The following is a 20,533-nucleotide window of genomic DNA, read 5'->3' as shown; positions in this document are numbered from 1 at the left end:
TCTCTTTTTTTTTTTTTTTTTTGGAAACAGAGTCTCACTCAGTCACCTTGGGTAGAGTTTGTGTTATCATAGCTCACAGCAACCTCAAACTCTTGGGCTTAAGCGATCTTCTTGCCTCAGCCTCCCAAGTAGCTGGGACTACAGGTACCCGTAGTAAAGCCTGGCTGGTTTTCTATTTTTAGTAGAGATGGGGTCTTGCTCTTGCTCAGGCTGGTGTTAAACTCCTGAGCTCAAGCAATCCATCTGCCTCAGCCTCCCAGAGTGCTAGATTACAGGTGTGAACCACTGCACCAGGCCTTGGGTAAAACTTACTTTTATTGTTATGTCGTTAGAGTGAAGGTTACTTTTATGTTGTTTAAACATTCAGTACTGTTAGAGTGAAGACTACTTTGATGTTGGCTGTCAAATAAAGTTAAAGTTTTCTAGGTTTGTTTCCTTCTGTTTCCATTATTAAAACTATTAGAATATTAACTGAGGCAGAACAGAACTCTTCCTGTTCTCCAGATCACTGGCCTTCTGACAATAAACCTTGGTAGACCTAATCCCCCCATCTCTGCATTTGACAGTGACAGGCAACCGGACTCTCTCTCTCCAGTGACACATTAGTGTTGTGGCTGAGCAGGTAAGTACTTCTGCTTCTGTAAGAGGTAGAAGAGGCCTGAGTCCGAAAATAGTCTGTATTCCATGGGGCAGGGCAGTCCCACAGGACAGGAAGTCACGGAAGGTTGGCAAGGACCTTGCCAGTGGACTGCCAGCCTCTCCTCAGGTAAAGAGGGTTGCAGTGGTTTTCAACCTGTGGGTCATGGCCCCCTTTTAACAATGAAAATACATTGCAGCATTAGGAAGGTTGAGAACCACTGGGTTAAAGTGAAGTACTGCTGAGGGAATCCAAGCTGCGCTCTCTGGGTGACCTGGGGCAATTCCTTCCCTTCAGCTCTAAACTGAAGAGGCAAATTATTATTCTAGTCCCTCTCTCTTGGCCCTCCCTCCTTGGTTGTGTCCCAGGCACTGGCCCTTAGAGAGGCAAATGCTCTGATAGCTCACCTTGATGACTCCTGCTTATAAATGTCAATAATGTTCTCCACTAGCAGGTTTCGCTGCAGGCCATAGACACCGTGTCGGTCCAGAACAACCTCATGCCTGCAAGATGGGCAGCGGAATCGGCCTCCTGAAGACACAGTAGTAGAGCCTCGGGATTGCCACAGAGGGTTTGAGGCCTGTGGGGACAGGCAGCATGAGAGAACAGGCACAGTGAGGCATGAGAGAACGGGGAGGCGTAGGAGAACAGCGGAGGGGGAGATATTAACTCTTGTCTATGGCTGGGTTCTGAGTGGCAGTGGAGAGCTTTCTTCCCACCTTTGTGTCATTGAACTCTGCCTATCTCCTTGAGTGCCCAGGCATCCAGAGCTTAGCTTAGACCACGGTTTAGTCAGATGGGATCTTTCCAGAAAAGACCAGCTTGGAGCTACCGTGTTTCCCCCAAAATAAGACCTACCCAAAAAATAAGCCCTAGCAGGATTTCTATGCATTTGTTAAATATAAGCCCTACCCTGATAATAAGACCTAGTGATGGGCATGGCTATGCAGCGTATCTGCATAGCCACGCCATGCATTTCTGTGCAGAGAGGAAGACATCCCCTGAAAATAAGCCCTAGTGTGTCTTCTTGAGAAAAAATAAATATAAGACAGTGTCTTATTTTCAGGGAAACACGGTATGAAGACATACTAGCCTAGGCAGAAAGGCTGAGACAGGCAATGGACTCTGAGCAGTACAGCCAAGGTCCTCCAATCTGGAGCCTTCATGGGCCATATCTGGGGGAGATTCTCTGCAGTCCTGGGCAGGGGTGCAAGCAGAGACAAATCCTGAACAATGTGGTTGACAAGCCATAACTAGCTAAGTAATTTGGGGAAATTCCTCCAGGGACTGGCAGTCAGGAGTCCTAGGCCCATCTTGCTCCTGGTGCTTTTTTTTTTTTTTTAATGTAAATTTGGACAAGCATTCAAACTCTGTGAAACTAAGGATTGAGTTAGATTACTCATTTCACATCAAATTGTGAGTGTGCCAGGTAATTGCTAGGCTCTGAGTTAAAGATATGAACAAAATGCATCCCTGCCTTAAAGACAAGAAGACAGATAACTAGTCAGATGGGTGTTATGATAGGGGTAAGTTCAGTAGGAAGATTACCAGAGATGCCCATCACTCCTCCCACTTTACACCTCTTTCTTAGAGAACCCAGAACACCCCATCCTGTCAGGGAGAACCTGCCATGCCCCTGGTCAGAGATGACTGGCTCAAAACTAAGGACATGATCACCTGACAAAAGCAGGATCAATCAAATATTCTCTCCCAGGAATTTAGAATTGAGACACCGAGGTTGAGCTGGCTGAACCACATGCTACTTAGGTACTGAAAAGACCTGTGGAGTTGGGCTAAGAACTGGCACCCATCATGGCCACTCTGGAAAGTGTGAGGGGTCAGAAACCACAAATAAAAAGGCTACTCTGCAGAGAAGGAAGAAGACTCAATTTGTGGGGAGAAAGAGATGAAAGATTGGCAGAGACTGCTGATTACTACCTGAGGTTCACCCCTTCTTTTTCTATGACAGAGGCTCGGAGTTTTAGCAAGATTCATGGTATCAAGACCATGAATTCAAGACTTTCCTCCAGCTGGGTATGGCCAGGTGCCTGTGTTCTGGAATATAAACAGGAATGTTTTGTGTAATTCCTAGGAAGCATCTTTAATGGAAGGGGTATGCCCTACTCTTTTCTCCTTCCTGTTGGCAGGAATGAAGATATGTGGCTTAGGTTGAAGCAGGCATCTTGAGGAATGATGTAGTAGCCACGAGTTGAGAATGGCAACAGGATAAAAGGAGCGGGTCACTGATGACAGTCCTGAACTGCCTACCCATACTTTTATCTGAGAGAAAAGCAAACTTTTACCTGCTTCAAGCTGCCATTATTTTGGGGTTTCTGCCACTTACGGTAGAACCCAATCCTAACTGGCTGGAAGACCACGCACTCCTAGAGAGTAATGGGGACAGTAGTCACCTATGACTTGATTTGTTTGTTTGTTTGTTTAGAGGCAGAGTCTCACTCTGTCACCCTGGCTAGAGTGCAGTGGCATCACTGTACCTGGCTGCAACCTCAAACTCTTTGGCTTAAGTAATCCTCCTGCCTCAGCCTTCTGAGTAACTCGGAGTTACAACATAGGTGCACCTATGCCTGGCTGATTTTTTCTTTTTCTTTTTTTCTTTTTTTTTTTTTTTGTGGAGGCAGAGTGTCATTTTATTGCCCTCGGTAGAGTGCTGTGGTATCACAGCTCACAGTAACCTCAAATTCTTAGGCTTAAGTGATTCTCTTGCCTCAGCCTCCCAAGAAGCTGAGACTACAGGTGTCTGTTACAACGCCTGGCTATTTTTAGAGACGAGGTCTCACTCTGGCTCAGGCTGGTCTCAAACTTGTGAGTGAGCTCAGGCAATCCACTTGCCTCAGCCTCCCAGTGTGCTAGGATTACAGGTGTGAGCCACTGTGCCCAGCCCTTATTTTTGGAGACAGTCTCACTCTGTTGCCCTGAGTAGAGTGCCATAGGTTTATAGGTCATGGCAACATCAAATTCTTGGGCTTGAGTGATCCTCTTGCTTCAGCGTCCTGAGTAGCTAGGACTACAGGCATGCACTGCCATCATGCCTGGCTAGTTTTTCTTTCTTTCTTTCTTTCTTTTTTTTTTTTTTTTAGTAGAGATGGAGTCTTGCTCTTACTCAGGCTGGTCTCAAATTCCTGAGCTCAGGCAATCCACCTGCCTTGGCCTCCCAGAGTGCTAGAATTACAGTGTGAGCCACTGTACCTGGCCAACTTGGTGTATTTAGGTGTATTTCCTACAACAGGGTTCCATGACATTCTCCAAATCCCTGTGCTCTACACCAACCAGAAGACAGGTCTGAAAGAACCCTATGTGTGCACAACAACACCCCATTGTGCACAGGGCATGCAAGTCAAGGGATGTAGGCAAAGCAGGAAACGTGGCTCCACTGTTTAAGTGGACAGCTTATTTTGGGGAGAGTAACATGGGCCATAAATAGCACATTTTGGGGGGATTTCTTGAGACTCAGAAGAAGTTAACACCTTAGCCCATCCTACACATGGAACAGATTGGAGTAGAACCTCTCTGTAAGTTGACCATCCAAGGCACTGTAACAAACTGGTCAACATACAGATATGGTCAACACAGGAACTTCCACTGAGTACATGTGGTGCATGTCCAGCCTATGAAAATTAGGTCAACTTGAAGAGGTCAATGTAGGGAGTTGGTTAGCTATGGAGGTCCTACTGGAGTTTGAGATAATCCAAGGCTGTGCATGTGCCAAGGTTTGTGCATGTGCCCTTCTCAGTAACAAGAAACGTGTGAATATTGTTGTCAGTCTAGGGAATGTGTTGAAGTATATAATCACTAGCTTTTGTTTGCTTAATACAATTACTTTTCAATATTTAGAATCCAAGTGAGTTAGGGGGGACTGGGAGAACTCTAAGCCTGCCAGCCTAGAGAATCTCACTCATCCTTGCTTTGTTGGTGGCAAGCATACAGGGTGCTCAATGAATGTCTGAGTGGGAAGATAGGGGACCTATAGCCCAAAGCAAAGACAAACTCTTATGAAGCCTCTCTTCCTGACCTCTGTCCCCCATGGACCCCTTCTTCTTAAGGCACAAAAGCAGGGATACTCATTATTTACCATTTAACAAATGTTTTCAGGGCCTATTATATGTTAAGAAGCATTGTGTCATGGGCTTAGAATTTAATCTTAAAGGGCTTAATCCTAAATCCTAAAGGGCTTCTTGTAAAGATAGTGGAGAAGATGAACTTTTATTCCTAACTTAGACTACAAGAAATATAATCACAATAGCTAACATCTACTACTGAGTACTTTATACCAAGATTTATTCTAAGTTTCATTTGCATCAATTCATTAAATCCTCATATCAACCCTCTGAAGTAGGCGCAACCATTAGCCCCATTTCAAAGATGAGGAAACTGTGGCCCAAGAAGTTAATTAAATCACACATGGTCATCAGCTAATAGGTGGCAGAGCCAACAATACTTGAACTTGGGCACTCTGACTCCAGAGTCTGTCCTAACACTCATTACACTACATTGTCAGATACAATAAAATTTAGGCCAATTGAAAGATGATGCCCAGAGCTAACATTCATCTCTTTGAGTGTCAGGCAGAGACAGATTTTTTTTTTTTTAAAGTAAAAGTGTCATGAAGGACCAAACATTAACCCTTCACAGAGGAAAGAAACTACAGCCTGAAAACCAACTATGCAATTGGGGGTTGCAGTAGTTTAATCAAAGATAAACAAAAGATGCCCCATCAAATCAAAACTCTGTGTGCCATGGAGCACAATAGAGGCCCTGCTTCCAATCATAATGACCTGCTCATGCAGGAAAAGGAAAGAGTTCAAATCTCAGGGGATACCTCCTCCCACAGAAAGACATGTCTGTGCAGCAGATAATTCACTGGATTCTGTGGCAACAATATTCTGAGATAACATAACCAAATTGAGACATTCAACTCCTTACTAATTCAGGTCATACTCCTGTATTCACCAAGGAAGCCAAAGGACTGAACAGAGATTACAAACCAATAGCCAGGTAGTTTATATTTAAAAGAACAGTGATAGCCGGGAGTTGTGGCGGGCACCTGTAGTCCCAGCTTCTTGGGAGGCTGAGGCAAGAGAATCGCCTAAGCCCAAGAGCTGGAGGTTGCCGTGAGCTGTGACTCTTGCTTTAGGATGATGAAGAAGTTCTGAAGATGGATCATGGTTACGTTTTCACAGCATCAGGGCTTTTCTTTTTTTGAGACAGAGTCTCGCTTTGTCACCCTCACGTGAATGCTGCGGCATCACAGCTTATAGCAACCTCAAACTCTTGGGCTCAAGTGATCCTCTTGCTTCAGCCTCCCGAATAACTGGAACTACAGGCACCTGCCACAGTGCCTGGTTATTATTATCTTTTTTTTTAGAGATGAGGTCTCGCTCTGGCTCAGGCTGGTCTCAAACTTGTGAGCTCAGGTAATCTACCTGCCTCAGCCTCCTAGAGTGCTAGGATTACAGGGTTCGGCCCATTTACCATAATTTTTAAAAAAGGAAAAAAGTGGTTTTCCTGGTTCAAAAAGTGGTTTGCTGGTTCATCTCAGGCAATGGTTTTCAAACTCCCCTGGGCAGGGCTGACCTGAGGTGGGCTGGGATAGCACGCTAACACCACCTCTCCACCATTCCCCCACCTGCCAAAGACATTTCTTTAGTAGCTCATCTCACTGGTTAATCACTGCCTTTCCTAAGAGGCGGCATTGCTTAGGCAGTGCAAGCCTAAGTCCTTTATGAGTCCCTTTCTTGAGATGGGGGAGCCTGAGCACACCTGGGAAGGACAGTGGGGAGAGCTGTGCCCTTGTGTCCTCGACATCTGGCTCAGGCTAGCGCTTCTCTCTGCAAGCAGACACTCCAGTTCAGTATGTCGCATGTGGCCTTTCATCTCCTGTTCCCAGAGTCTCCTGTTACTTCCAAAGCCCAATACCTCCTGCCATATTCTCCCTCGAGCCTGGCTGATTTTCCTGGTACTTTCCAGAGCAGCCCTGCCTTCCTGAGGTAGCTTCAACATTTGCCCCCATCTGCCTCCCACCCCCACCTCCTTCGCTAGTCTATGGCCAGTACATATGTGCACATGCCCTTTGTTATGCTACTAGGACTAAATTCAACTAGTAATCAAATAGTAAAGTTTGTCTTTTGGACTTTCCGGGGTCCTCTGTGTTTTCCAAAATAAGAGTATACATGCTGATGACAAATACGAAGATTCAGGTGATATGAGGGTGGACGGTCAAGATTTTCATGTCTTAATTCTAATCCACATTAGGAAAAGGACGGCCCGTAAAACTGGTGATTTTTTTCATGGATTTTATAGAATAAGGATAAATATCTAAGCTTCAAAAGCAAGTCTTTTAAAATAGAACTATTAAATTACAATATAGGTGGTATAGAGATATGGCAACGATTGGGAAGGTGAAATAAGAATGAAATCTGGGAAGTCAGGCCTGGATTACAAGCTCATGCCTGTAATCCCAGCACTCTGGGAGGCTAAGGCAGGTGGATTGTTTGAGTTCAGGAGTTTAGACCAGCCTGAGCAAGAGCAAGACCCAATCTCTAAAAATAGCCTAGCATTGTGGCAGACGCCTGTAGTCCCAGCTGCTGGGGAGACTGGGGCAAGAGAATCACTTGATTCCAAGAATTTGAGGTTGCTATGAGCTATGATGCCACAACACTCAACCCAGGGTGACAGAGTGTGACTATGTGTCAAAAAAAAAAAAAAATGTGTCTGGGCCGGTGGGTTTGAACCCGACCCAGGCCTGCCAAACAACAATGACAACTGCAGCAAAAAATAGCCAGGTGTTGTGGCAGGTACTTGTAGTTCCAACTACATGGGAGGCTGAGGCAAGAGAATCGCTAAAGCCCAAGAGTTGGAGGTTGCTGTGGGCTATGATGCCACAGCACTCTACCCAGGGCAACAGCTTGAGACTGTCTCAAAAAAAAAAAAAAATGTGTCTGACTTGTGTTTCAGACTTTATGTGTCTGACTTGTGTTTCAGACTTTTTGCAATGTTGGGTGGCTTGAGAAAGTCATCTATACTGGCTCTGTGGATAAAATTGCTTCTAGGAAACATCTCTGCATTTTAAGAGAGGATGTTTAATGAATGCAGCACAATATAAGGGAGAGTGGCACAAAACCACAGTAGTTTAGTAGCATCTGTGACTTTGTCACCAACAGAAATCACAGCTGCTTTCATATACCATTATGGTTGCCGTTGAAATTTCAGAAAATAATGTATGCCTATCACTACTTCTAAATGACAGCAGTTATGAGGCCTGTTGCTAGACCTCATTCTCTAATGTGTTAAACAAGAAGCACGTATATTACCCCATCAAGCTTTAGATATTTTAGTAACTTCATTCAGGGTTTCCCAAGCTTGTTTTCACTTTTACCCCCTCCTGGACCATTTTGGACACTTTCCACCCAATACCTCCCCTTTGGGTCTATCTTATGTACTGTATCTGTGGTGTCTCACCTGCCGGCTGGTGGGGCTGGGGTGCATGCTAATTTCGTGAGGAATTATTTTGCTTATCTGTGGTGTCAGATATCATGAAAAGTATACACAGACCTCCCCCCATTTTTTTTGCTAATCAGCTACATTGGTGTTTGTATATTTATTGTACTGCCCAAGACAACTCTTATTCTTCCAATGTACAGGAGAAAAGAAAAATGGTTGCCCATGTCTACAAAAGTCAGCTTTTTCTTTCCCCTTCTAAGAATCAACCTTTTTCCTTTAGGGCAGCAGTTCTCAACCTGTGGGTCACGACCCACAGGAACTGTATTAAAGGGCCGCGGCATTAGGAAGGTTGAGAACCACTGCTTTACGGAGTAATATCAATCTCATTGAGAAGGCACGCTATATTTTAGTAGAATCAGTTTCCTTTATAATCGTATGTATTATATTTTATGCATTTAAAAATATTGTTCTGGACTGAGTGGGGTGGCTTATACCTGTAATCCTAGCACTTTGGGAGGCTGAAGAGGGAGGATTGCTTGAGGCCAGCAGTTTGAGATCAGCCTGGACAACACAGTGAGTCTTCATTTCTACATTTTTTTTTAAAACTAGCTTGGCATAGTAGCATGCACCAGTAGTCCCAGCTACTTGGGAGACTGAGACAAGAGGATCACTTGAGCCTGGGAGTTGGAAGTTACAGTGAACTATGATCACACCATTACACTCTTGCCTGGGTGACAGAGGAAGACCGTCACTAAAAAAAAAAAAATAATAAAATCTTGTTCTTAAAAGGGATCCATAAGTTTCACAGACAGGTCCAAGGCATAGAAAAAAAATTACTCTGTGCCCTGATGGAAAGTCCCTAAATTTTCTCATCATAAATAAGAATTATAGGAATTTTATACTCTAAGAGGTAGATGGCAATCTACTTAACGCATCTTCATAGATGTAGGTCTCTACATTGGGCTAAAGATTTCTCAGCCAATTACTATCTGGTTAGCAAAATATATTTTTGCTTTGAGACAGAGCCTCAAGCTATCACCCTGGGTAGAGTGCTTGAGGCTCTGTCTCAAGCATTTCCTTTGTAATCTTCCATAGCATCTAACAGAAATGTTCCATCTATAAGAGCTCTGTAAATGCAGCTCCTCTTGCAAACCCATGCTTATCTCAGAATGTTTTCCCTCTTCCCTGGCCACAGCTCACAGCAACGTCCAACTCCTGGGCTTAAGCGATTCTCTTACCTCAGTCTCCCAAGTAGCTGGCTACCCAGGCACCCACCACAGTGCCCTGCTATTTTTTGGTTGTAGTCATTGTTGTTTGGCAGGCCCAGGCTGGATTCGAACTCGCCAACTCAGGTGTATGTGGCTGGCGCCTTGGCCGCTTGAGCTACAGGACCACCTGGGTAGCAAAATCTTATGTTCTGCTTCTGTTTATCTTTCTACTTCAAGAATAAGAAATAATTGATTGGTTCTATTATACACATAAATGTCTTATAGGGAGTCAGCCCCCTGAAGTAAAACTGCATGTGCTGATGACGGGATGTGTAGAGGCAATTCCATTGCTCTAGGAAACAGAACACCTAGATTTATGTCCCTACTCTGTCCCTCTGTTTGTGTGACTATAACCTGTTTCCTGTGTTCTCCCCTATAAAATGGAGATGACATCCATTCTATCTAGCTCAAATGGAATCATGTTTGTGAAGGTACTCTGTAAATTCTCCTTGGCGCAAACACAAAGCATCATTAATAATCCTAATCTTGACCTTAAAAATAAATTACTGCACAGAACCACAGCACATGAAATAACTATTCTTTCTTAACTGTGAAGGATAAGATGGAATGAAACAAATAAATGGAACTTAATTCTAGGCTATGTTCAAGACTTGTGTGCTGCACACGTGCCATGAACCACCTATCTTTTAGGCTGTGTGACACTTTCTATTTCCTTTGTAATGTTCCATAGCATCTAACAGAAATGTTCCATCTATAAGAGCTCTGTAAATGCAGCTACTCTCACAAACCTATGCTTATCTCAGAATGTTTTCCCTCTTCTCTGGCTATCCAGGCAGATGCTAACTTGAAACCTAGGCTCAGGATGCAAAGGGGATTGTTGAGGCTATCTCCCCCAACCCACTGGTCTGGTCAATAATGAGAGATGGGACAGGCAGATTCTGGGAGCCAGACCCTTGAAACACTCTGGAGAAACTGTGGGAAAATGGTGGGCAGAAGGCCAGACATTTGGAGAAAAGTTGAAGTCATAGAAGAATCTAGATTTCAATAAAATATGAGCTGTGGGTGTAGAAGGGATTTTGAGTGGATGCTGAGCTATGGCTGACAGAACCTAAGAGAGAGCCTAGCACATGGGGATGATAAACTAATCCCTACTGCTTGAAAGGAGGATTGATAAGCACAAGAGTGGGCCAAGTTAGGACACTGGTAACAGAATGGAAAGCCCTTAAAAAATGGAAATTCATAAAAATGTTTCTTGAATTTGTGAAACCAGCTTATTAGAATTACAAAGGATGTTAAAGACCAGTTTAAAATACTCTCTTAATGTTACAGATGTGTAAACAGGCTCAGAGAGGGTGAAACAGCCTGATTTACATCACATGACAAATTAATGATGAGAGCGGTATGAGGAGAACCCAGGAGTACTCAGTTTTAGTCTAGGTTTTTGTTCTCCTAAATCAAGATTCCTCCTACAAAGATCCCTAACCTTGCTGCAAATATAGTGCAATTCACAAAATTCTGGTGAGCCAACTTCTCAAATAGGAGGTCTGTCCAAGGTTGGGCTGGAGAAGTCCTGGTGTCCTCCTTAGCAGGTGAAAGTGGTCAAGGAGGCAGTTGGGCCGGGTGTCCTGGCCCACGCCTGTAATTCCAGCACTCTGGGAGGCCAAGGTGGGCAGATTGTCTGAGCTCACAAGTTCGAGACCAGCCTGAGTCAGAGTGAGACCCTGTCTCTACTAAAAATAGCCGGGTGCTGTGGTGGGCGCCTATAGCCCCAGCTACTTGGGAGGGTGAGGCAAGAGAATCACTTAAACCCAGGAGTTTGAGGTTGCTGTGAGCTGTGACACCATGGCACTCTACCAAGTGACACGTGAGACTGTCTCAAAAAAATAATAATAATAGTAATAAAAGACAAAGGAGGCAGTTGGGGAAGGATTTCCGGTAGGCCTGTACCTGATGACATTTGATACTAACATGAACCGATAAAGCAATGGAATTCAAGTGGAGCAAAACAGACATCATCTCTTTTGCAGACTGCCTGCCTCTTTGTTAGAGAAGGAGGCTCCTTTCCTGATAGACACCCCCACCCCAGTCAGTTCCTCTCTAGACAGACATCCCACAGACAAGCTGTTCCTGAACAACCTTCTCACAAGCCCTTCTGGTCATCTGTTAAATTACAACAGGTTGCAGCTCATAAACAAGTGCCCACTGTGAAGTGGGGGCAGGTATAAAAATAAACTGAAGGCTTGCATTAAAGTAGTTTAGGAGTGAAGAGAATTTACAAATACAGAGACACATGGGAAGATGTTTGTGTCAAAGTCCCACCAACAGCTTTCCTCTAGTCAAAATTCTTGGGAGCTGAGTGGGTGGTAAGTGTGGGGAGAGAGGGAGGGAGAAATTAGAGGGGGCTAATGTGATGCCTTGGTGTTTTGTTCTGTTTCAGCTCAGAAAGAAAGATATGTTACAGCTCTAAAGAGAATTAGTTAAAATAGATGACCACTGTGTAAAAATATGCTTAGGGACAAAGGCTCAAGAATAGCATGTAAAGGCTCGGTGCCTATAGCTCAACCGGCTAAGGCGCCAGCCACATACACCTAAGGTGGCGGGTTCAAATCCCCAGCCCGGACCCGCCAAACAACAACGATGGCTGCAACCAAAAAATAGCCGGGCGTTGTGGCGGGCGCCTGTGGTCCCAGCTACTTGGGAGGCGGAGGCAGGAGACTCGCTTGAGCCCAGGAGTTGGAGGTTGCTGTGAGCTGTAATGCCATGGCACTCTTCCCAGGGGGACAGCTTGAGGCTCTGTCTCAAAAAAAAAAAAAAAAAAAAAAAAAGAATAGCATGTAAAAATGAAAATAGTTGTGTTGGGGAGGTAGGATTATGGATGGGTTTCTCTCAAGCCCTTAATACTGTTCAACATTTCCACTTAAATGTTTTAACTTTCAAATTTTGCTTCCAGGTTGTCAATAAAACCACAATCCCCTTCCCCTCAAACTCTTGTTTCTTGTCTATCGCAGCAAAAATGTTTTAGAGGACAAGGCTGGGCATGGTGGCTTACACCTGTAATCCCAGCACTCTCAGAGGGTGAGGAGGGTGGATTGCCTGAGCTCACAAGTTCCAGACCAGCCTGAGCCAGAGCAAGACCCTGTCTCTAAAAAATAGCTGGGCATTGTAATGCACGCCTATAGTCTCAGCTACTTGAGGAACTGAGGCAAAAGGATCACTTGAGCCCAAGAATTTGAGGTTACTTCGAGCTATGACACTGTACCAAGGCTGACAAAGTGAGACTCTGTCTCAAAAAAACGTTTTAGAGGACAGTTTATTTAGACTGTGGTCTAGTCATAATAACAAAACACTGTATCGCTATTGAAAAAGGAAGATAGGCCAGGTATGGTGGCTCCTGCCTATAATCCAAGCACTTTGGGAGGCCAACATGGGAGGATTGCTTGAGGTCAGGAGTTTGAGACCAGCCTGCACAACATGGTAAGAACTTGTTTGTAAAAAAATTGGAAAAATTAACTGGGCATAGTGGCACATGCCTGTAGTCCCAGCTACTCGGGAGGCTGAGGCAGAAAGATCACTTGAGCCTAGAAGTTTGAGGTTGCAGTGAGCTATGATGATACCACAGCTCTAGCCTGTGTGACAGAATGAGACCCTGTCTCAAAAAAAAAAAAAAAATTAAAAAAATAAAGAGGGGCTGGGTGCTCGTAGCTCAGTGGTTAGGGCACTGGCCACATGCTCCTGGCTAGTGGGTTTGAACTGGCCTGGGCCTGCTAAACAAAGAAAAATAATAACGAGGCATTGTGGTGGGGGCCTGTAGTCCCAGCTACTAGGGAGGCTGAGGCAAGAGAATCACTTGAGCCCAAGAGTTTGGGGTTGCTGTGAACTATGACGCCATGGCACTCTACTGAGGGTAACAAAGTGAGACTCTGTCTCAATTAAAAAAAAGAGGAAGATATTGATCTGAATGCGTGGATATGAAATAATCACCAAGAAAGTATGTGAATAAAGGCAGGTACAGTAGGACAATCAGTCTAGTTTAAGTGGCTATATACATGCAGACATGTACCTATTCATGGAAATGTTCTGGAAGTATTCCCAAAAAAGTTGGTAATGGTTATTTCTATCTGGTGAAGGAAACCAAGAGCCTGAGGTGAACAGCAGATTTGCTTCTCATGATATAAACTGTTTGAAAAGAATATATGTGTGTGTGTATAAATTCTAAATGTGACATACTGGTGTCACTTTTATAACTTAACTTTCTAGGCAAGGTTCTAAGGGCATTCTTCCTAAGAGATTTGAAGACAGAAGAACCAAAAGTCCCATTCTTGTCCCCATACTTAGAAAACAGAAAATCTGATTATGCCTAGAGTTGTCAAAATGTGGAGGCAATGTGTGAAAAAACTAAATATGCTCATCTTTCAGAGGGAGATCTACCAAGATATATTGAGCTGTAGATCCCTACATGCAGCTGAAGAAGTGGGCCAGCCTCCTACCAGGCCTCCCAAATAAGCAACAAGGAATGAGCTGTTCATTCTTCTCTCCTTGCAGGGTCTAGGGGTGCTCTGCACTTTAAAAGATACACATCGCTCCAGATCCACAGAACCATCCCCAAGCCCTGGGAAGCATGCTATCTCCCAAATATTCTGCACAGGGTTTTCCCCAAACCACTTCTTGGTCTTTTGGGGCCCAGATCAGTTTTCTAGAATTTCCTGAAACCAAAGCAGTGTGCTTGGATAGAGAGGGCTGACTTGGACAAGGAGGTGACTGACACGTCTTCCGGGATCCCTGTGCCAGATGATACTGTGTGACTTGCACTTTGACATTACTTTGACATTCTGACCACTTTTCTACAGGATTTATTACTTCAGCTTTCAAAATTTCTGTTTGTTTTCACATGTTTCAGGTCCTAATGAGAGGTTGTTTAATGCTAAACTCATGAGAAAGGATGGCAAAACCTTTCTGCCCTTTCCTCCTGGGTGTCTCAGCCTGAAGGATGTTCAGAGGGTTACTCAGACCAAGGGAAAAACCAAGACGGTGGGCCAGGCGCCATCCACAACATTCAGTCAGCCCCCATAGCGGGAATCTATTGGCTCTGGAGCCAAATAATGATAGCGTGGGACACTTAGAAACAGATGGGAAGGGGTCTCAATAGGAAGATGGTGGGAGAGCTGACAGGGTGCTGGGCACACAGTGAGGATGGCAGACAGTAGACAGCCAAGGGGCGGGCCACAGGGCACTGGGGTGGATGGCCCGACTTAGCCAGACCATACTTTTCCCCAAACATGCTTCCCCAAAGAACTTAAAAGGAAAGAATTTTCTTGGTTAGGTTAAAAATCACTTGTGCTCAACACATTTTCTCAAAATTTCTGATACAGGTAAAGAATGCCAGTTCATAGTGTTCCTTATCACTGCCATGCACTCTAAGCCAGCCAGCTCTGGTCTATTCAGGGTTTTTACTTCATTTGCAAGGCCTCTGGTGTGTGCGTGTGCCTTTGCTGCTCATTTTCCCTGACCTCTGTTCCCTTAGTAACCTACTAAAACCTTCATCAGTGGCACAGGGCAAGAAAAAAGCCCATTTATAAACCATTATGATATATGCTACTTTCAGTTTTGAAACCAGTGGCTGCAGACAGCATCTGTAGCTCAGTGAGTAGGGCGCCGGCCCCATGTACTAAGGGTGGCAGGTTCAAACTTGGCTCCAGACAAACTGCAACAAAAAATAGCCAGGCATTGTGGTGGGCACCTGTGGTCCCAGCTACTCGGGAGGCTGAGGCAACCGAAGCCCAGGAATTGGGAGGTTGCTGTGAGCTATGTGTTGCCACGGCACTCTACCCAGGGTGATAAAGTGAGACTCTATCTCTACAAAAAAAAAAAAAAAAAGAAAAAGAAAGAAACCAGTGGCTGCTAAATTGTTATCTGTGAATTTGATTAGCTAAGCTTTGTCCCATGACCATGAATAAACCAAAACTAGCTGCCTTTCTGGAAAGTAAAATTTCTTCTCTGACTTTTCTCTGCTTGTCAAGTGGCCTCAATACCTTTTAACCAGTAGGCCCTCTTTGTTGAACAATCTGGAGAGGACACGAGTATGAATTTAAGTTGGGAAGAATTCCCAGTCTCCTGTCCACTATGGCTAACTCTGCCCACTAAAGTGGATACACAGAGCTTTGCCTTAAACACAAATAGTTCTACTGTCATCATAGACCTCACAGGTTTTCTTTTAAATGTTTCATGATCTCATTGATACTTTCTCCAGATTTTCGATAATGTTCACAAAGTTTAAAACTGGAATGCAGCATCTAGCACAGACTCTTATAAAGCCTGGTACAGCCTCCCTGGCCCTCAGGTCCTATTGGGTCTCCTTTCCTCAGTGGGTCCTGGCATTCCAGCTGCTATACACACACAGGCTGTACCTGCCAGCCTGGAGAGCAGCTGCTGACTCATGCTTGCTTTGGGATCCACTAGGACGCCAGCTCTTAAGCTCTTTAGCCACAAGGGCCGCCACTCTCCTCACAGAGCCCTCCACCCATCACCTTCTGGGCTCTCAGCTGTGACCTGCCCAGTCTCCCTCAAGTCTGCATTGCTTTACTTGGCCCTGCCCCGTCCCTGGAGCCCACCTGGAAGACGTCGTTGGCACACTTCCGGCACAGGTTATGCTGGCAGGGTAGGATCACCACCGGTTTGGAGAACATCTCCAGGCAGATGGGGCAGATGAGCTGCTTCTCCAGGTTGTCCATGCTGTGTGCATCCCCTAGCAGCGGCTTGAAACCCACTGTGAAGTTCATCCCCTCAGCGATAGGACCTATCCTGGACTGGGCCCTGCTCCTGGCCTTCTGTCACTGCCTCTGGACCCTTCCTCGCTTACTTTAGATAGTCTGTGGATTCTTATGTTCCCTTCTGTTGCTCGCTCTTGAAATAGCTCTGCTATCTCTCCTGTCCCTTCCTCTAACAATTCGTCTCTTCCTCAGAAAGCTGTCTCCAGACACTTCTCTGTCTCTCTCTATTCTTTGCTGTGGACCCTTGCCAGGCACTTGTGGCTTTGTCTATTCCTTCCTCCCTCTAAAATGCTCCTTTTAATTCCCAAAGGACTTTCACTCTTGTTCACTCTGTGGGCAGCACTGTTTGTCCCTTACTCCCCAGAGAGGAGATTAATTTTACTGAGGGGGCAGGGAGACAAGGGGCATCTGTGTGACATTCCAACTCCCAATTTAGCTCATGTAAGGCGAGCCACAGCTGTCACAGAGTGAGTGACCCTGACTCACTCAGGAATGGGTGACTCTCTTGAGCAAGAGTAAGGGTGAGTGCCTCTGCTCACAGTGAAAGGGGAGCCAGCAAAGGTGCTGGTCTCTTCCCTGCTCTCACCTAGAAGGCTGCCACGAGCCCCTGACCTCTGCTCTGGCTAGGATCCTCTTCCAGGCGGACTGTGGCACAGAACCTAAGACGGCCTGTGTGAGAAGAACCATACATGGCTTAGGGTAGGTGGAAAGACCCTGCTAGACCTACAGTCAGTGACAGGTTCCTCCTCTACAGGCTTCACCAGTGATGCTGACCTCCTCTTTAAGACCTCTGTGATTCAGAACAGCTGCACCACAGAGCAGAGAGTGAGCCTATTGTCCAGCACTTCTGGCCCACTTTTCTTCTTGCTCTGCCTTTTTATATCACCCTAGAAAAAAGCTCAAGAAGCTAGATGTGGCTGTTGTGCTAAGGCCTGGAACTACCTATGAGTATGTCCCTGAGAAAGTAGGGGACTCTAGTCCATGAACACGTCACTGGAACCACTCCAGGATTTCAAATTTGTTGGGAAACAGAGAAGCTGAGCTGGGTGGAAAGGGTCTGAATGTCAGGGACCTATTTTGAGCACCGAGGGAATCAATCTCCAGGGAAATTTTAGAGCACTGACAAAGTCATAATCACAAGGCTCTGGGAAGCTTCTACCCCAACTCCACAGTTGTCCTGGGCTCCTATTAACCAAACCAGGCTTGTCCCAGTTGTGAGCACTGGTCTTCTTTTTCTCCTATAAGCATTTTTTTCTATCCCAGGCACAATTTGTCTCTTTTGGACTCAACATATGCACTGGGTTTAGACAAAAGCTCTTTTATTTACTGACATTCTTTATTCTGTCTCCAAGTTTGAGGAGTTACTAGGCTCTGACCCTGGGTGGATGGGAAATAAAGGTGGAAAGGATACCACATAGGCTGCATAAAGAGGCAAGAATGGAAAAAGAGTCTGCAAGTATCTTTTCCTTATCATGTTTCATGCCCCTGTTTTAAGAACAAGCTATATGGTGATCAGCCTGCATAAGATGTGCTAAAAAGGATGGAGGCAGGAAGGCACTGATGTGTGAACTTCAGTCAACTCACAGGACCAAGGTCTATTCATGTTGTGCTAATAATAGCTGAAGTCCAAGGCAAATCCAAAGATGGGACTACCTCTAAGCCTTGAATGAATTCTGGTTTTTCCTGAGTTGACTCATGGTGGCACAAAATGGGAATGGCAATGCCAAAGGCCATGGGTACCAGAGAAATGTGAGATCAGCCCCAGAAATGTATAAGGGCTTAAGAGGGAGCTGATGCTAGGTGTTGTTGGCACACAGAGTTGCAGCAAAGGAGAGTTAACTGGTGCAGCAGCTCCACAGACAGGATTCACCCTGTTCAGTTATCAGGATCTTGGAATAGATATCATAAGAAGCTCAGAGGCTCTGCCAGATGACATTGGCTCAAATAACAAGGCAGGCAGAGGGTAAAGAATCTTCAGGACAAGTCTGCCACCACTGGCTGAGATCTCATAAGGGTAAGGATGGGAGGGCTGCTCTCTGACAGATTAAAATTGGGATTATGACTAAAAAGAATAGTCAGATGGCCCCATATGGTCAGGGCAGTGGTATCACCAAAGGCAGAGATGGTGTCCTTACTGATGTCATCAGTGTTTCTGAAGTTGGGTCGCACCTAGTGGTAGAAGAAGGTAGCACCTTATTAATCAAGAACAATAACCTAAAATTAAAGCAAACTCCCTATATGTAAGAATATAAACACGTTGTAGTGTATATTATAAAGACATAAACTTTGCACTAATAACTCATGTGAAGTTACTTTCATATGCTTTTCTTATCTGTTAATTATCACTGCCTTTTGGTTTACATACCACTCTTCTTCATCTCTTAATTACTGTCACTATTTTCTTCACTTCTAAAACGACTGCTGGCTCCTATGATGCAATTATATATATGATTACATATACAAAGAGTAACAGTACTTTTGGCCTACTGATGAGAAAACCATTACTCTGCTGTTACACATTAGCATCACTAGGTGGCACTGGTGTGAAGTTCAGTCAACCTACCATTTTAAAGTTGAAATATGTGGGATGGGAATAATCTCATACACTTTATCTTCCTTTTGAGTAGCATCCTCAAGCCTGTCTTCAACTACTGCCTTTTCCAGGCATACTCTCTCACTCCATTCCTTAGTTTAACAGGAGAGACCAGTACCACATTCAAACTGTCAGTTTGGGCTCAGCGCCTATAGCTCAACTGGCTAAGGCGCCAGCCACGTACACCTAAGGTGGTGGGTTCGAATCCCCAGCCCGGACCCGCCAAACAACAATGACGGCTGCAACCAAAAAATAGCCGGGCGTTGTGGCGGGCGCCTGTGGTCCCAGCTACTTGGGAGGCGGAGGCAGGAGACTCGCTTGAGCCCAGGAGTTGGAGGTTGCTGTGAGCTGTAATGCCACGGCACTCTACCCAGGGGGACAGCTTGAGGCTCTGTCAAAAAAAAAAAAAAAACTGTCAGTTTGTGGCATAAGGTACACAGAAACATAGGGATCTCCTTCTCTTTCTTCACTTTGCTCCAATGCCAGACTTGAAACTGTCAGGTTTAGGGGTTAACCTGTCATCTTCACAAGTCTTTATCACCCCCAATCATTTCCTTCATTGCTAATCCAGATCTTACCTCAGTCCCGCCTATGGTTCTCACCTGTCCTTGGAGGCTGTTTCATGACATTCTGTTGGCATTTCATTCCATTAGCCTCCTCAGAAGGTGGTTCAAGTGTTCCACAGCAAAGACAGCAGCAACAACAGCAACAGCAGCAAGTGAGCAGTATACACAGGAAGACAAGTGTCTAAAAGGTGGGACAGAATGGCCTCAGTCCAGCAGTTCTTCCTTATGACCATTCAAGCTCCCCTCCTTCAATCCTCCTAACACCCAGAAAATGAGATGACAGAAGCATTTGTCCTAGAAGAGGTGGGTCACCTCTCTTTCCTTATTCTTAAGGGACTAGGAAGAATCGTGTACCTTGAACCAACAACTATTCAGAGTAAAATAGTATTTGACGCCTTGTTCGCCATAGTGATCATACAGATATAGTCCCAGTGAGCCATGCTGGTCGTAGATTTTCCTCTTCTTTGGGTCACTCAGTATGGCGTGGGCCATGTTGATCTCCTTGAATATTTCCGCTGCTTGAGGGTCCCCTGGATTCTTGTCTGGATGATACTTCAAGGCCAGTCTCCTACCCAGGCAATACCCAAAAGGAGGGTAGGGAGGGGATGAAGAGTGGTTGGGGAGGGAGGGTTAGCATGAATGACAGGGACAGGTCTCTGGATAGTGCAGAAGGAATGCACAAGGTGTAGTACAAAGGATGGAGGCAAGGAGCCAAGATCTAAATTCTTGCCCACACCACAATGAAGAGGGTGATGGCCCCATTGGGGCCCAAAGTGAAGGCTTGTTGGAATTTAAAAATGGGTCAGAAAGCAAAAGTAGAAAGAAAAGTTTAAAGGGCAAAACTCCAGAGTTTAATAAGGGGCTGAAGTCTGAACCTGTAGGCCTTTTTGACATCTTCAGGTGAGGCACCTTTCTGAAGCTCCAGCAATGCATAGAGGGTCTTCCCACTTTTGGACAGGCGCTGGGCTGCTTCCTCTACATGAGCCATAATCTGAGCCAGAGAAGAAGCATTTGTGAGAACTTCCACAAGTAAGGGCACAAAGGAGTGAACTTCCAGTGACAGGAAACTCACTGCCTTTAAGGGCTAGGCAGGTAAATGAGGACAAAAGGACAAGAATAAGAGAACAGAGAGTGGAATCCGTGACTAACAGGAGAGTGCAGGTGACCAGAAAGGCACTGGAATTCAAATTTTAAAGAGGAAACATCTTCCTCCTCACATTCCCCAGCATCCTCCAGCTACACAGACCTCCAGATAACCCACATCCTAGAGAAGCATAAGCAAG

At 45.1% G+C, this 20,533-nt stretch overlaps 2 protein-coding genes across 2 annotated transcripts in view; both read right to left on the bottom strand.

Moving 5' to 3' along the window:
* The window catches only part of TRIM54 (tripartite motif containing 54), a 22,640-nt gene extending 6,201 nt beyond the window's left edge, over nt 1–16,439 (bottom strand). The window contains exons 1-2 of the mRNA XM_003787555.2: nt 15,933–16,439; nt 1,045–1,217 (exon numbers count right to left, since the gene is read on the bottom strand). Coding sequence (XP_003787603.2) covers nt 1,045–1,217; nt 15,933–16,100 — 341 coding nt within the window. The 5' untranslated portion in view covers nt 16,101–16,439. The remainder of the gene's footprint in view (nt 1–1,044; nt 1,218–15,932) is intronic.
* Nucleotides 16,440–18,465: 2,026 nt separating this feature from the next.
* On the bottom strand, nt 18,466–20,238 carry DNAJC5G (DnaJ heat shock protein family (Hsp40) member C5 gamma). Its single transcript, XM_012803738.1, is given in 3 exon segments — nt 18,466–18,519; nt 19,287–19,431; nt 20,126–20,238. Coding segments are annotated over 3 exon segments (312 nt in total).
* Nucleotides 20,239–20,533: the final 295 nt, after the last annotated feature.

This window comes from Otolemur garnettii, unplaced genomic scaffold (assembly GCF_000181295.1).
Source record: "Otolemur garnettii isolate 467f Iridium unplaced genomic scaffold, OtoGar3 scaffold00022, whole genome shotgun sequence".
In the NCBI taxonomy this organism is placed as follows: Eukaryota; Metazoa; Chordata; class Mammalia; order Primates; family Galagidae; genus Otolemur; species Otolemur garnettii.
This window is presented reverse-complemented; position numbering and strand designations above follow the sequence as displayed.